A 16462-nucleotide genomic window follows, 5' to 3' on the forward strand; every position below is an offset into this window, starting at 1 on the left:
GCTTCAATGTGTCAATCCTAGAGAAAAGGGGCCACATTGTCATGTGCCAAAGAGAGTTTCTCTCCACAAACATACATGACATTTGTGTAATTGCTACTGACTGTGTAATCTATTGTATAGTGTTTACAATTGCTTCAACAAGTAACAATGTTTAATGCTTTATCTCTGTGTTTTTTAAGCAATGCTGCAAAAATGTCCATGACATCTGGATTAGCATCCCTTTAGTTATTGTTGAGCCTTTTCTCATTGCAGCTAAATTCTTTTTTTGCCACCACATGAGCAGGATTGCACCTGCCAAAAACTATGAGAAGCTGGTCTGTTGATCAATTCATAAATTCCTCTGGAGGAAGTTTTTACAGACTGCTGAAGACTAAAGAGGAGAGAAACAATGTGATACCTTCTAAGACGGTGTATAATTTAAAATAACTACACAAGTCTTACAGCTATGTGTAATGGTAACCAGTTGTGAAGTACTGTGCAACGACTAAACCTCACTCCCTGACACCTTAAGAGACGGAATAGTGACAAACTCTAACACCCATGAGTTTTTGCCTCTCTGCTAGCGTGTCTGAGGTCATGAGCTCAAGTCCAGTGCAGGATTGTGTTTGTCTACACATACATATGGCATTTATTCTCAATTCAAATAACAGGAGCAAATTTACATCATTCTCAGAAAAACACAATGTCACTCTGATAGAAGATAGAAAATTGCAGAAATTAATTTAATTTAATCCTGCTGAGTCACACAAATACTTTGGCTTGATGACAGGCTTCTGTTCAAGATTCATTTTCAACATTTAACCCAAATTCCCAATTCTTTGCTGTCCAGTTCTCTCTGAAAGCACTTTGAGTGTCTCAACAACATAATAGATATGTTAAAAAAAGGTCATGAAACACAAAAACACACAGATTCTACTTACAGAGCAGAGACTGCAGAGATGTTTCCCTCATTTTCCTGCTCAATGATTTGTGTTCAACTCTTTCTGTTTGTGCCTGCCGTTAAAACCCGCCCTCTTCCTCCTCTTTTGGTACTGAGAAACAGCAGCTTATTTGAACAGTGATAAAAGTTAGAAATGATCTTACACATAAAACAGAGATTCAAATTAGTAAAAAAAAATCTCTAAATTATATTTTAAAGTGTCTTGCTTTCAAATGAGAACAAAACAAAATAATTGAAGAGATTAACCAAATATGTTTTTTTTTAATAAAAACATAAAAGATGTCTAAAGACTAGAATATAAAAAATAAAGCATTCTTCTCTTTGTCATCTGATGGAAAGAAGAAAGGACTAAGGCTGCGTTCAGACCATAGACTATAAAAAAATATGGATATTCACCATGACATGGTTTGGGGACTGCCGTTTTGAAGATTTGAGTTTAGTGATTTGACTGTCGCCATCTTGGATTTAATGGTTGCCATGTTTGACTTTTGGAGCCAGAAATGACTGTACTTGGATGAGAGATTGGAGCTGGCCCTAGCGCTAGCTGCTAGCTTAGTTAGCATGGAGTATTTACAGTCTATGGTTAACTGTGATATTGCTAATGCTAATGCTAATTTTCACTGGCAGAAAATAGGCCTAAAGCTAGTAAAACAACATGTACTTATTGGAAAAACTGAACAGCCAGTTCCTCAACGTGCCTTTATCACAAACAATTACTGAACCAGATTTTTTATGTGACCAAAATGTTACAATTAACTTTCATGAACTGAAAACACTGAAATAGCAATGGCTACGTCTATAGTCTGTGAATCTGGGGTTAGGCCATGGTTACAAAACGTAATCAATGTTGTCGCTTCTGGTAGCGCTCCGGAGCTTCCTGCTTGGTTCAGACCAAAACGGCAGTGTGATACTATGGTTCAGGGTCTTCAGTAGTGGGGGCATGTTGTTTAATATGATCCAGGAAGTCACCCACCACATCTAGGGCTAAAGTCCCTTCAAGTGCCACTGACTCCTGCTAGATGACCCCTCCAACTGACTCCCATTCGAAAAGCCTCAATTTCTCTTTAGAAATATTAAGTCAATCATATTTTACAACAGGGTTTGAATAGTGACTGTCACTGCCTGATACATTGTTTTTTGCAGTAACTCTGCAATTGACCGTGCATGTCCATATATGCACGTGCATGTGACATCTTTTATAGTGCACTGGAAAATAGGGCTGAAAGCCACTGTGTAATTTGAACCCTGTTTCAGCCAGTCACTATGGTCTTGATCTCTAAATTCAGGCCCTCTAATAAGTGTGCTGGTGGTCATTTAATATTTTTGATAGAAATTAATTTGATACATGCATTAGAACAAATGTAGCTTAAGCAATAACTTAAAAGATTTTATTATAATGTATTTATAGTTCAGCTTGTTGACCACTCAGTGTTTTGTGTGTTCACCTGGTCAACAAGCTGAACTGTAAATAAACACTTTATCAGGACAAGCTGGTAAATGACACCTTTGCTGACCACAACAACTTAAATGAACGTTTCTGTCTGATCGAAGTTGACAGTTGGAGGCCCAGATCTGCAGCTCACATCACAGTGATGCAGATTCTCATACATGTGGTCCAGCTGAAAGGAAACAACGAGCAATCTACGTGTCTGTCAGCATCTGTGTTTTTAACCACAGAAACATGGTCCGCTACATTTACTATAAAACTACCCCTCCTTCATAGGTTTTGTATTCTTGAGTTCTTTGTTTAGCTTTGAATAATGAAAGGAGTTATATATATATATATATATATATATATACCTCCTTTCATATATATATATATATATATATATATATATATATATATATATATATATATATATATATATATATATATATATATATATATATATAAAATATGTAAAGTAGTGCTTTGCTCTGTTTTGTGAATCCTTTAGAATTTGCTCTATTTCTGCATAAATATGACCTAAAACATGATCAGGTTTTCATGCAGTTCCCAAAACTAGATAAAGAGACATCAGTTAAACAAATAAGAAAAAAACCTCACACTTGCACATTTATTTATTGAGGAAAATGATCTAATGTTACATAGTTTTTTGCGGCAAAAGTATGTGAACCTCTAGGATTATCAATTCATTTGAAGGGGAAATTAGAGTCAGGTGTTTTAATCAATGGGATGACAATCAAGTGTGAGTCTGGGAGGCCCTGCCTTATTTAAAGAAGAGAGATCTGAGTCTTCACTATCAAAGTCTGAGTTTCACAACATAGGTTTGTGGAAGTGTGTCATGGCTTGAACAAAGGAGATTTCTGAGGACCTTAGAAGAAGAGTTGTTGATGCTCACCAAGTTGGAAAGGGTTACAAAACCATTTCTAAAGAGTTTGGACTCCACCAGTCGACTGTCAGGCAGATTATGTACAAATGACAGACCCTAGACTCTTTTAAAACAAGACAAGGTCAAAACCTAGTATATGTCTGGTCCATGTATGGTCAATGTGTGAAACTGTGACCAGTGTGCTACAGTGACAGTCAGTGGTCGTGTCTATAATGTGAATTCCTGGATATTAAATGTTCATTTGTGATTTGATGTGATTTGACAGCATTTTGAGTGCAAATTCAGGAGGCTTATCTCCACCCAGTTAAAGCAGTTACAGTCAAATCAAGCGCAACTTCAGAGCAGCTGCCTCACACTAACCTGATATAACAGCTACATGAGTCTCATGTTTTACCTGCAAGACTCATATTTTAAAGCTTTTGTTCATTGTTTGTGATGTGAAAACATGAAAGAAATAAAAAGATTGTGTCCTGGTATTAGGTCAGTTATAAAATCCAGCCCAACTGTCAGCCTGAGAGTCAACCACACTGAACGGTAGAGGAGGAGACGCTGGTACACGTCTGTTTAAACAGGAGTTTACTTCACTGCATTTAACATCACAGCTGAGAGCATCAGCACTCAAAGCAGAAACACAGTCACTCTGCATTGCTGCTGTCCTCTGCTTAGATCATTTTGCACCAATTCAATTTGAAAGAGCAATGGCCAATGAGGAAACTCACTGGGCTGGCCGACCAATGGTGTAACTCAATCACTCATTCAGTCACTCATGGGCAGCTGCTGTTATATGGCTGATCTGTGGCCGGTCCACCCAAAAAGTGCAGTCCAAATTAAATATATTAAAGTTCAACACCATTGTTACCCTCCCCAGGAGTGGCCGACCAACAACTCTCACACCAACAGCAGGCTAGCAACAGTCCAGGAGGTCACAAGAGACCCCAGGGTAACATCTAGGAAGCTAAAGGCCTCTCTTGCAGTAGCTAATGTCAATGTTCATGAGTCCACCATCAGGAGAACATTGAACATCAATGTTGTGCATGGCAGAGTTGCAAAGAGAAAGCCACTATGCTCCAAAAAGAACATTACTGCCATCTACTGTTTGCTTAAGACCACATGAACACGTCAGAAGGCTATTGGGAAAATGTTCTGTGGATGGATGAGACCAAAATCAAACTTTTTGGCTTGAATGAGAAGTGTTATATTTGATGACGACAAAACACTGCATTTCAGTATTTCAGAGGAATAAGATATATCAGGCTTTGATACACACACAATACTTGTTAGTAGATCAGTTCATTGTTGGTTTGGATCCAAATATGAGATTTGATGACAGGAAGAAAAATATAGAAAATCACCAGACATAACCTATAAACACCTAGAAGTGCTGACTGTGTTCTTGTATTAGTTTGATATTTTACTACTGGTACTGTACCAATAATACCAGTACAGGTACAGTACTAGGTTTCTGTACTGGATGCAGAATGTTTATTGTGTTTAAGTAGTTAGGAGGTGTAAAAGATCATTCTGTCATCCTACTGACTGGTAAACACTTTTTTACTGACATTTAGTGTGTCATAAGTGAAACTGCCTCAAATACAATCCAAAGACCTTCAGGGTACACAGGTACTGAGCTCCAGGCGGGGTTGGGGGTTTTGGAGAGGAGAGAGGTGCTTGGACCCCTCCTTGTGAATTCAGATGTGTGTATTTGTCCCAGAGAAACACACTGTTCTGACTATTGAATCAGTATAATAACTGTTGATAAATAGAAATCGATCACTGATCAATCATTGGTTTGTCTGTTTCCTCTATAAGCCAATGATCATGTTGGTTTTTCTAAATGGCTGAGGCTGTAATTCACCTCAGATCAAACTCAGTGTATATTTTGTTTTATATCATCATTGCATGGAAGAAACAAGGAGCCAAATGTCTCAGATTGGGCTGCAAAAATGTTTCGGTCTTTATTGTTTTCATTATTTGTGTTTACCAGGATCACGATGGAAATAAATTCTGTTATTAAACACAGTGTCACTTTGGTTGTGATCCGTGAGACAAACAGTAAAAGGAAATCTAATCATTTACAAGAACCCCAGTGCAGAGTGCAGCATGATAACTGAGCACCACCCCTGCTGCACTCTATAATAAAACTGAAGAGACTTTTTTCTGGTAACTTTCCACTCACCCTCACACCATCAGAGGAGAGAACATCAATTTAGATTTGAATTGGTATGGCAATTCAAATCTAAATTGATGGGAAATTCAAATCTGGGATTTTTCTAACAAACTGTGTTTTTCTGGTAATTTTTAGCTGATTTTTCTTTCTCTCCTCTGTGACTTTGAGCTGGTCAGGAACTGTTTCAATCAGATTATGAAATCTACTGAGGCACTTGAAGTTGGACTGTACAACTGAACTGGACTTGATCTGAGGACAGAAGATTGAAGATTCAGACAAGGGGAAATAGCAGATTCTTCGTCCATGGCTGCATTACTGAAGGCTGTGCTGTTACTGTCCTTTTGTCAGCTGTTTTCTGCCTCTGCAGGTAAGCTATTCATGTGAATGGATGTGTGTGTGAAGTGTGTACAGGTGTGTGTGTGTGTGTGTGTGTGTGTGTGTGTGTGTGCTGAATAAGAAGTGATCAATAACTGAGTCAGTTTCCTTCACTTCTTACATTTACATTTACATTTTTCATTTGGCAGACGCTTTTATCCAAAGAGACGTACATATGAGACTGATACAACAACAACTTCTGTACTCTATATGTATTTAGCAGCATTTATTTTGTACATAATCAATATTTCTTTACTTGTTCCAAATATTAAATGTGTGCAACATCTCAGAAATAAGTAACAGGGTAAGAACAATTAAAATAAGTCATTAAACAGCAAATCACCACAGTTCTGTTGTTTCCAGGAAATATGACTGAGTCATTAAATCATCCACATAACAACAACATATATCTGTAAAAATGTCCATACAGAGAGGAAACCTGCAGTTTCTGTCATTTCTGAGCTGTAGTGATGATGTGGTATATTATACTAGACTTTCAGGGTCATTGTATTACATTGATTTAAACTGTAAAGCATTTATAATGCTAATTTATAATGTATCCTGCTGTATATTAACTGCAGGTGGACACAATTTAATTTAAATATCTCTGTGATCCCGTGATCCATCCTCTCTGTGAGCTGGAAGAGATTACAAACCTCTGAAACCCTGTTCAGGATAGACAAGATTTTGTGGCAGAAAATTACTGTATAATATTACATCTGTACCCTTGTAGCAACATGCTCACAATGTCATTTACTAACATTTCCATTTATGGTCTAAATGGAAATGACCCACTGAATCTGCAAATAGAAGAGCTCAGTTTACCTGCGATTAGTAATAACAGCAGACTCTGTCTTTATAAAATAACCTGTCATCTTTAGAAATGCAGTGCAGATTTCAACTGGTTTCAACTGGTTTAACAGATCATTTTTTCAATGATCACATTTTAATCTGAACCAAACATGAGATTTTTCTACCAGTCCTGAACATTAAGTTGTTTGAAATATTAATGATGAAAAATGAAAGAGAGGAATTTTAAAGCTAACTTTTCTCTTCTGTGTTTTTTGTTGTTCTTTAGGCCCACAGCCAGAACAGGTAACAGTACATCCTGGAGATACTGTCGTTCTGTCATGTGAAGCTCCAAACAACATCAACATAGGAGCTGTAGAGTGGACCAGAACCGACCTCCAGAGTTACGTCTACTTTCAGCGTGGCAAACGCCCCCTGACACAAGACCAAGATCCATCTTTTGTGGACCGGGTGCAGCTGAAGGGTAAGATGGAGGACGGTGACCTGTCTCTGATTCTGAAGAATGTGAGCAGCAATGACAAAGGAACATACGAGTGTCGCTATAAAGAGATTGAAAGAAAACGGTGGAAGAGAGCTGCTATTAACGGGGAACCCATCAACATCTTTGAGCTGAATGTTGAAGGTGAGTTTGTAGAGATGAAAAAATGGATTCTGTTCTAATGTTCAGTCATCATATACAGTCCAGACCAGAAGTATTTGGACTGTTACACATGTTTATCATTATTATGAAAAAACTCTGTGGGAGATAAAAACCCTTTGGACAAAAATGTCTAACCGTCTAAATACTAACAGTCTTGACTGTTCCTGACAACTGATACCTCACACCTGTTTCTGCTCTGAATGTCAAACAGCTGGAAACACAGAGGGAGGACATTTGGGAATAATTCTGCCAGTTACTGGTCTGATTGTCCTTGTCGTTCTTGCTGCTGTTGTTGGTCTTGTGACCTTCAAGAAGTGTAAAGGACGTTTGGAGAAGAATTCAGACTGGTCTGATGATGATCCAGATACCCTTCAGCATCTGCAAGAGAATGAAAACAGTCAAAGTAAAAGCATCACTCGTAACACCTCTGACATTCAGGTGTAAAAACCCCCTCAGCAAACTGAATACAGAGTCATGTTATTTCAGGGTTCAGGTTCAGGGTCGTAGGTAAGGGTTTGACTCCTTCTTTGTGTTTAGCTCCCTCCTTGAATTGCCACCTTATCGTGGTGGAGGGTTTGTGTGCTCAGAGGGTCCTGGGAGCTGTGTTGTCTGGAGCTTTCTGCTCCTGGTAGGGTCTCCCATGACAAACTGGTACCAGGTGATGAGACAGACGAAGAGCAATTCATAAGACATTAAGCTCTTACCTGTGAGCCCTGAACCTAACCCTCCAGTGATTGGTCAGATTCGTAGTCCTGTTTAAAATATGATACATCTGTTATATTGGGTCGTACTCGCTCTACCTCCTGAGCCACTGATGGCGTATGAATGTGTGTGTGAATGGGTGAATGTGACTCACAGTGTAAAAGCACTTTGAATTGTCAGAACCCTAGAAAGGCGCTATACAAGTACAGTCCATATTACCATTTACCATAAAAACTGTTCTTCAGCCTAGTTGTGCAAACATACAGGACAGAGAAAAAAAGAGAAATTACCAGAAAAATATTAAATAAAAGAGGGGTTGATACAGTATTAGTAACCAGTGAGAATGAGGCATGAATAACTGAAAACAAGTGAGCATGTGGTGGAGAGATGTGATGTCTGAAAAATGTATTCTGTTTGTTTATTAATGTATTGTTGAAATACATAGTGGATTGACCTTCTGATGCAAAATACAGAAAGATTAAGTTCTCCTTCACTCTAACCACAGACATCATTTGAACTTGATAAAACAGGAAGTACTGAGCTAAAAGACAATGAATGTATGCAAGCTCTCTAGACACAGTTGTGCAACAGCTGCACCCTTACATACTCACTGTGTATAAAACTGACATGACTATGAGGACCTTTTGTTCTTGTCTGTGGAGACCAATGGTCTCTGTAAGCTTGAACCCATTAAATCCTTAAATAAATACCAGAATGACAGTTCTCCTGTTTGTTCTCTTTACTATACAGAAATTTAATACACTACTACTACAGATTCAAAAGAGGAAACAAAGTGAACTTTAAAAGTAATCACTGAAATATTAAAATCAGTTCTAAAATGTACAGGAAACCATGTGTTTACACTATATATGTGTAGTGAGAAACCACACTTTGGCAATAAAGCCAGATGAAAACACAGTGTAAATAGAAATGTTATTTTATGAGTTGTCTCAAAAATAGCCAGGAATGAAATGCAGATCATGTGTTTATGATTTTTTTTTCTAAAATGTGGGATTATCTCACAATGAAAGTGTGGTGAATGTTTCTATTATACAATAATATTAGTGGAAAATAGTGAAATACATTTTATATCCACATGAGAATGATTCAAATCTTCTTTGTTCTTAAAACATAATCACTGTTCCTCTCTTCACATTTATTGATGTAATTTCAATGTTTCACCATTCAAATTCACTATAAATACTGTATATATCTATATCTTTTTAAATAAACACTAAATAATGATATCTTACAACAGTCTATCTTCTCTTTGCTTTAAACACATCAGTATCTGTTAAGACAGAAAACATTTAGTTAATTCTGCATGTGAAGTTTTTGTTTTTTACACATTTTTTTTGCAGTGTTTCCCCACACTGTTTAGAAAAGCACTCCATGAAAAGTAAGATAATATTTTATAAGAATTTAATATTTTTTTTTATTCTTACATGTATATTTATGTGATAGGATTCAGGTGGTAAGTTTCTTTTCTGCAGAGGTAAATCTAAAAGTTGTTTACCAGAAACACTCTGAGCCGTTGATCCTGTTGGCACAAACCTTATATTACCTGCAATTACAATTGAGCTTTGTACCAGGTAACAGAGATATTCATTATCTCCATGACATTGCAGTCTTTCTATCTAGTGATAAAGTCATATCAAGGCGGTTTTTGTTGACTTTTGAACGTCATATAGAAAGTAAAATAGAAAGAGAACATGGTTTATGGTCTTTCACTGTAAATCTGTAACTTCTATAACCAGGAAATTTACAGGGTGGAGCTTGAGGTTTGAATTTGCTCTAATTATATTTTAACCCTGCAGCATGAGAGTCATCATTTCAAAGTACTAATGTTCCACTTTGATGAGTTCATATAATGATGTTCCACCCGTTAACAGTAAAACAGAAGTGGAGACGATGTCCAACCTCCAACACACACTGAGTTGTTTGTATTCTGATGGTTTTTGGGTTATTTACAGCTCAGACACTCAGCAGAGATGTTTCCTGTTTCAGCTGCTTTAACATGGACTCTTTTATAATGATCACACTTAAAGATGCAGAAACACATCAATGATAGCAAAATTCAACTTTTTATCTTTCAAAAAAACTTTGTGTTACTTTCAAGTTTTAGTTGAGTCCAGTCAAAGATTGTCTCCTCGGAAGAGTCTCCACTCGACTGTCATTTAGGAGCTTTCTAACATGACTATGTGTTCACATTGGAGAAGAGACAAAATTCAGTTAACTAAGAGCAGACAGGCGCTGTGGGTGAACACTGCTGTCCCACAATGCAATGATTAGCAGAAACAGATTTAACTCTAAACAGATATGGCCTTTACAGATGGTTATCAGCTTATATTAACAAACTGTTCTGAATGAGGTTCAAGGTTCAGCTTTATTGTCTTTATATAATACAGGATTGAACGATGAATTGCCACGTTACATGCACACACAGATAATGTATTAAAAAATATTAAAAAACTTTAAATTGTCAATCAAGTAGAACAAAGTATAGAAAAGTATCATTAAAGGAAGAAATAAATAAAAGAAAAGCTATATTATATTTACAAGGAATATACAGTTAAATGTACACATATAATGGGTAGTGCAAAGGTAATGATTTGTAATTTGCATAAGAAGCTCAAAAATAACAGTTTGAGGTTAGTTCAAATTTATTATGAGACAAAAACTGAACACTGTGATGTGTGGTATTTACTGTGCAGAATGAGTCTGGATTTGGATTTGTCACAGTGTGTGTTTTTCTCAGAGGAACCATCTTTGATTTGTTTTCTAGTTATTGATCAATCCCTCCTGTATCAGTAACAGTATTTAGTTGATGCAGAACTGTGTGGATTCTGTGTTGTGTATGTTTCTCACTGATCGGTCGCTGTGGATCATAGAAACTTAATGTCATCACTTTATTGATTTATCATGTTAACAACCTGTGTCACCTGTTCCGTTTACCTGCTGACTGTTTCAGTATCATGATGACCATAAGCCGATTCGTGTTGACTGTGTACATGACAAGAGTCCCATCAGTGTGTTGCATCACAACTTTACAACTTTAATGATAATAAGAATAGATTTGATTTGAAAGGATCATTCTGGTGATTTTCTACATTTTAATTCTTGTCAACAACCTTGTTTGGATCCAAACCAACAATGAACTGATCTACTAACAAGTAGTGCATGTGTATCAGAGTCTGATATATCTTATTCCTCCGTTGTGTCCAGAAACTATTAAAAACACGTCAGTGCGTCACACCGCTGCACTGGGTGACATGTTCCTCCATCATGAAGAGTTTGGTCACGTTAGTTTGTTTAGAAACATCTCCAAAGACTAATAACAGCATCATGTTTTCAGTCTCTGGAGAGTAGTTCTGTGTAAGGCTGTATTCAGACCAAATCAGACGATGCTGCGTTCAGCCGCAGGGTTGAGGACGTAACTGCTGTGAAACAATCAGAAAATAAAGTTTTGTTGATCTGATTCACCGGCTTTCTCGCTACCAGTGCTCCCTCTATTCATTCACTCTCTAGCTCACTCGATCACTGCTGCTCTCTCTTATTGTCTTTTTTTTAAAATGAGTCAGGAAGGCGACAGAAAAGCCTAACTTTACTTTTATCAAACGAAGAGAAATTTCCTCCGCTCCTCCTAGTAATGTCTTTGTTCTCCCTCATGGCAGAGTTTACAGCTTTGATCAGTCTGATTTCTGGCTGTGATTGGTCACCGCAGCCTTCAGCAGAATATGGCCTAAGAAGGACGCCACTGAGCATGTGCAGGAACATTGTACTGTTTACAGCTTCATTAACTTATTGTGCTACATATCACGACGTTTTGACTTTTTACTACATTATAAATTTTTCAAAGAACCTCAGTATAAAGTCAAGAGGTTGTGGTATGTAGCACAAAAAGCTAGTGAGCTGTGAACAGAACAGCGTTTCCATGCGCAGTGGTGCGTTATTATCTTATCGCTATTTTTACTCTTCGAAGCCGTTTCCAAACAAGTTCCGGTAACTACCATTTTCATGGACGATGGGACACTCTAAACTCTAAACACAAACCATTAATTGCTCACTCATCTTCACAAAATTCAAACTTCTGTGTTAAAATCAAACTGAAAAAAGTTGTACATTAAGAAAGAAATCATATTTATTCTGCCTCAAGTCTTTGTGGATCCATTGTGGTTGACAGGGGCAGGGTTGGATTTAGAGTCTCTGATTTTAACAAAATGCTTCCAATCAGCAAGATGAGAGCAGAACCAGGAGAGGAGGGAACCAGTGAGGCCGAGGTACTCGGTCATGTGGGTGAGGGGGATGCTGTGTGTTGAAGGCGGCTGAAAGGTCAAGTAGAATATGAATATTAACATTATTGACTAAGACAGTTAGTGTACTGTGCTTGGCTCCAAAGCTAATGTTGGGCTTCAGCCATCTGAGTTAGTCAAATTAAATGGATATCTTCCAAACTTAAAGTCTTTTAGTAAAAAAAATTCTCTCTTTTTGTTAATATCCCTCCCCTACAGCTCAACAGATAAACAAGAAAGCACGAAGAGGGAATTTTATAGTAAAACGAGGCTACGTAAACAAACTATTATATCAGGATTTCACTTCTTTTTTTCCTTCTTTACCTGAGTATAAACTTCTCAAATCCATCTGCTCATGTTGGAGCTGAATCTGATCATAAATATGAGTGTTGGCAGCCTGTTCTCATTCCCAGGGTTTCAATGTGCAGGGTAGTTCAGTAGACTCCTATAGAACTCCCACAATGTCTGAAATAGATGCCATGATACTGATGATATTTATATAAGGAGATAAATTGAGTCAGTTTGAGATAAAGGCGAAGGACTGAACCACTTTCTGTTTCAGACTGAGAGAGTGGGAGAGGTACAACTTTGTTAAAATTACCTGCTTCAAACCGCAACATTTCTCTCCTGCTCTGCTATTTTGTTATCTGTAGTTGCTGACAGAGGCCCAGACCGGTATTCTGATTTAAAGCATAAAGGCCTATTGCATGACCCTCTTTTATATAAGATAAGATAAGACAAGATAAGATAAGATAAAACTTTATTGGAGGAAATTCATAGTGTCACAGCAGCAAAGATAGACAACAAGACAAAGTAACCATGTAGCTAGCCAACAACACGACAAAGTCCATGGCCGTATGTAATAAATAAAGAGTAATAAAATTGTACAAAAAAATGACTCAAGAAAATAGGAGCTGTACTTGCTTCAACCTGGTCGGAAGGAGTTATATTCAACAAAGTGAAAAGTAAACAAGCCTGTAATCATACGACAGAATGAGAAGATGTAGAAACACTAGAAATAATTTCCACATATTAAAAGTAGGCTACGGCTTAAAATACATGAAAGCATTGTTATATAAGACTTAAGGATAGAGGGAGTATTTTTACTATTTAGTTGGACGATGAAGAAACCATCTGAATATGTCACATAACAAACTTAAAGTAATGTCAGACTGTTTCTGCTACTGAAGCAAAGAGTGTAAAAGTAGTTAATGACTGATGAGTCTATCTGACCCAAATGTTGCTTTATAATCACGGAGCCAATTAACAGTGTGGATTATTTTTCTGATAAAAGACAATATTTGTTTTTTATTTCCAGTTATCATCACTCATTTGTTTCATGTTATTCTGAGCTGCAGTGATGGAATCAGAGTGTAAAATCATCCACACTGTCAGCTTCACTCCGGGGAGAAAATCAACTTTATACTATTAAAATGCAGCTAAAATCATCATTATGTGTTTAGTGTCGTAAACGATCTCTCAGTTTGTTAGAAGCTCTGTTTTAAAACCAGAGTTGAAATAGAAACATGGAAAAATAAAATGTTTCCACTGACCTATAGAAATATATATCACTCGTTTTTACTTGTCACTTTATTGTAAACTCAGGACTTTTGTCCATGTCGGGATCCTGTAGGAATGATGACTCTTTTTTTCCAGTGATCTGATTGGTCAGTGGTCAGAGTGTTGATCCTCTGAAGTTAACCTGCTCCGGAGCAGGTTAGCTATTCAGCATCAGTTACCATGGTGATGAACCCCGGTAAGAAGTGAACCGCCATTGTAGGACTGAAAACCCAGAGTTAAACCTGAAATTACCTCGCTAACCCCAAATCCTGTTTTGTAGCACAAACCTCTGAGGAAGAATAGATGTGATTTCTTTCTTTATGTACAAACATACAAACATGTTTTTTTCATTGTTTATATGGTAAACACATTTAAATTATTTTACTGTATTTTACATTATTCATCAGTTGCATATTTTTACTGTACATTTACTAAACATTTTGAAAATGCATACATGTGTCTTTATATTGTGTTCATCATGTAAAGAGGTTGCTCTGGGGGAAACCACAAGCACCATTATTCATTGCAGTAACAGGTTTTTACAGTAGTGTTTTGAATTGATCTCACCACTGTGTAATTGCTATTTTGTAGTGTTTGTGTATTTGATGGCTTTTGTGTTATGTCTGAAGGCAAAGTTTGATTTTGATGTAAGATTACATGGTTTTGAATAGAAAGTTTAATTTTGACATGGAAGTTTGAATTTTTTTGAGTGTGCAGTTATGCTTTTATGTTTAGAGTTTTGGGAAATGGATCATAATTTCAAGAAATGTGTCTTAGCAATTGAGAAAAACTGAAACACATACTAAGAGCCAGTTTGACTTCCTGTATTCTGAGTTATTGATGCTCTTTTTATGGTTTATTTGAATCTCAGACACACAGCAGAGATGTTTCCTTTTGTTTCTCTAACTGCAGATGTGTTAACATGGAGTCTTTAAAACCATTCTTTCACTTTCTAGTTTTACTTGAGTCCAGTCAAAGATTGTCTCATGTGAAGAGTCTCCACTCGACTCATTCGTTTTTCTGACTGTGTCCCGTATCCACGGCCTTGAGTCTGTACCATAGACTGTATGAAAATATGGACGTAATTACCATGACATCACCCGTTGGTTCAAAGTGAGCTGCTCTGGCCATCACCATCTTGGCAGTGCATGACACTGCCTAACTCTCAGCCAATCAATTTATTTACTTTATTTTATCAATTTATTTCTGCTGTAAAGTTGGGCATTTTAACATGGGGGTCTATGAGGAATGACTCGCTTTTGGAGCCTCAAGTGGCCATTTGAGGAACTGCAGTTTTTGGCACTTCTGCATTGGCTTCATTTTTCAGCCCTGGAGGTTGCCGCTTGGTCTGTACCTACTATGTAAATTTGGTGCTGTTTTGTTTCTACGGCTGCGTCATTCAACAATAGCAACTGTAGAGTGGACCAGACCAACCTCCAGACCAACGTCTACATTCAGCACGATGGAACTTGATGCCGAACATCCATCTTTTGTGAACCATATATATATATATATATATATATATATATATATATATATATATATACATACATACATACATACACACATATATATATATATATATATATATATATATATATATATATATATATATATATATATATAACATTGTTAAGTGGTTAAGTGTCAGCCATTCTGTAAAAGAGAGTTTCTGAGGAGACAATTAAAAGCTGAGCAAAAGCTGTATATGTGTATATATACAGTGTATATGGGAGAATCATCACTTTTCTACATGTTTCTCGTTGAACAGGTGGTTTGATAAATTACTTTTATTGGCTCTTGCTGGTAAACTGTTATCTTTCTATCACCTGGTTCTTCTCTCTCTCTGTATTTGAGTCTTGTCCTGTAAACTGACTCAGAAAGCTGCATCACCACCAGAAATGACACCAAACCAAAGGTCTGTTTTCTGATCTGCTGACTTCACTTCCTGATTTCTTTAAGTGCTGATAAAAGAACAGACTTTAAAAGGCCTGTAGGCAGCTGCCTATATGTGTATATGTGGCCCGTACTGCTGACCACCACTGTATAACTGATTCAGCAGTAATATCAATGAAAAGTGAACATTAATAAGTAAGATAGCTGACACACTAGAAATTATTTGTGCAAATCTTCTTCATCAAAAAACGTCATGCACAACTACAGATCTCCTTACAGATTCAAAAATTAAATCTATTTGTTCAAATATTTTTTTTTACATATTCAAACATTTGATCAAAATGTTTTCACATATTCAGATATGATGAAACACAGCTACAATACTTATGACCCTAATTTAAGCCCATTAAAACCAGATTTGTATTGATTTTTTCTATCATTTGAAGAGATATTTGACATTTTATTTAAATGAACACATTTAACACTGTCAAAAGATAGATTTCTTTTCAATAACTGTTTCAAGAAAATAAAGCGGTCAGTAATGTGAAGGGAGATGTAATTTCCAGCTGTGTTTCCAGCTGAACATGTGAGAGCAGTAAAAACATCCTGAGCACTTTTCATTTGGCCTGAAATTTAATGATTTCTCCTCATGTGACCCAGAATATACAAAAATGGAAATATTTCAACTTTTTAAAAACACTTTTGTGCAGCTGACACACATGTTTGACCCATATTTATTAAATAATT

General features: G+C 36.8%; 2 protein-coding genes across 3 annotated transcripts in view; one reads left to right on the top strand and one right to left on the bottom strand.

The window, feature by feature from the left end:
- LOC122974156 overlaps nt 1-16462 on the bottom strand; it is a 144319-nt gene that overhangs the window by 17410 nt on the left and 110447 nt on the right. The window lies entirely within an intron of this gene.
- On the top strand, nt 5425-9206 carry LOC122974245. Its single transcript, XM_044342248.1, has 3 exons — nt 5425-5807; nt 6894-7247; nt 7477-9206. Exons 1-3 carry the CDS (start codon nt 5744-5746, stop codon nt 7707-7709), a joined length of 651 nt encoding a protein of 216 aa, XP_044198183.1. The 5' UTR covers nt 5425-5743; the 3' UTR covers nt 7710-9206.

This window comes from Thunnus albacares, chromosome 22 (genome assembly GCF_914725855.1).
Source record: "Thunnus albacares chromosome 22, fThuAlb1.1, whole genome shotgun sequence".
Classification (NCBI taxonomy): domain Eukaryota; kingdom Metazoa; phylum Chordata; class Actinopteri; order Scombriformes; family Scombridae; genus Thunnus; species Thunnus albacares.

What these genes read in the sequence shown, in the direction of transcription:
- LOC122974245 (XM_044342248.1), top strand. Translation starts at nt 5,744, where the DNA reads ATGGCTGCATTACTGAAGGCTGTGCTGTTACTGTCCTTTTGTCAGCTG. An exon ending in GCTGTTTTCTGCCTCTGCAG is followed by an intron (nt 5,808 to 6,893) that starts GTAAGCTATTCA and finishes GTTGTTCTTTAG; the next exon opens with GCCCACAGCCAGAACAGGTA. An exon ending in CTTTGAGCTGAATGTTGAAG is followed by an intron (nt 7,248 to 7,476) that starts GTGAGTTTGTAG and finishes AATGTCAAACAG; the next exon opens with CTGGAAACACAGAGGGAGGA.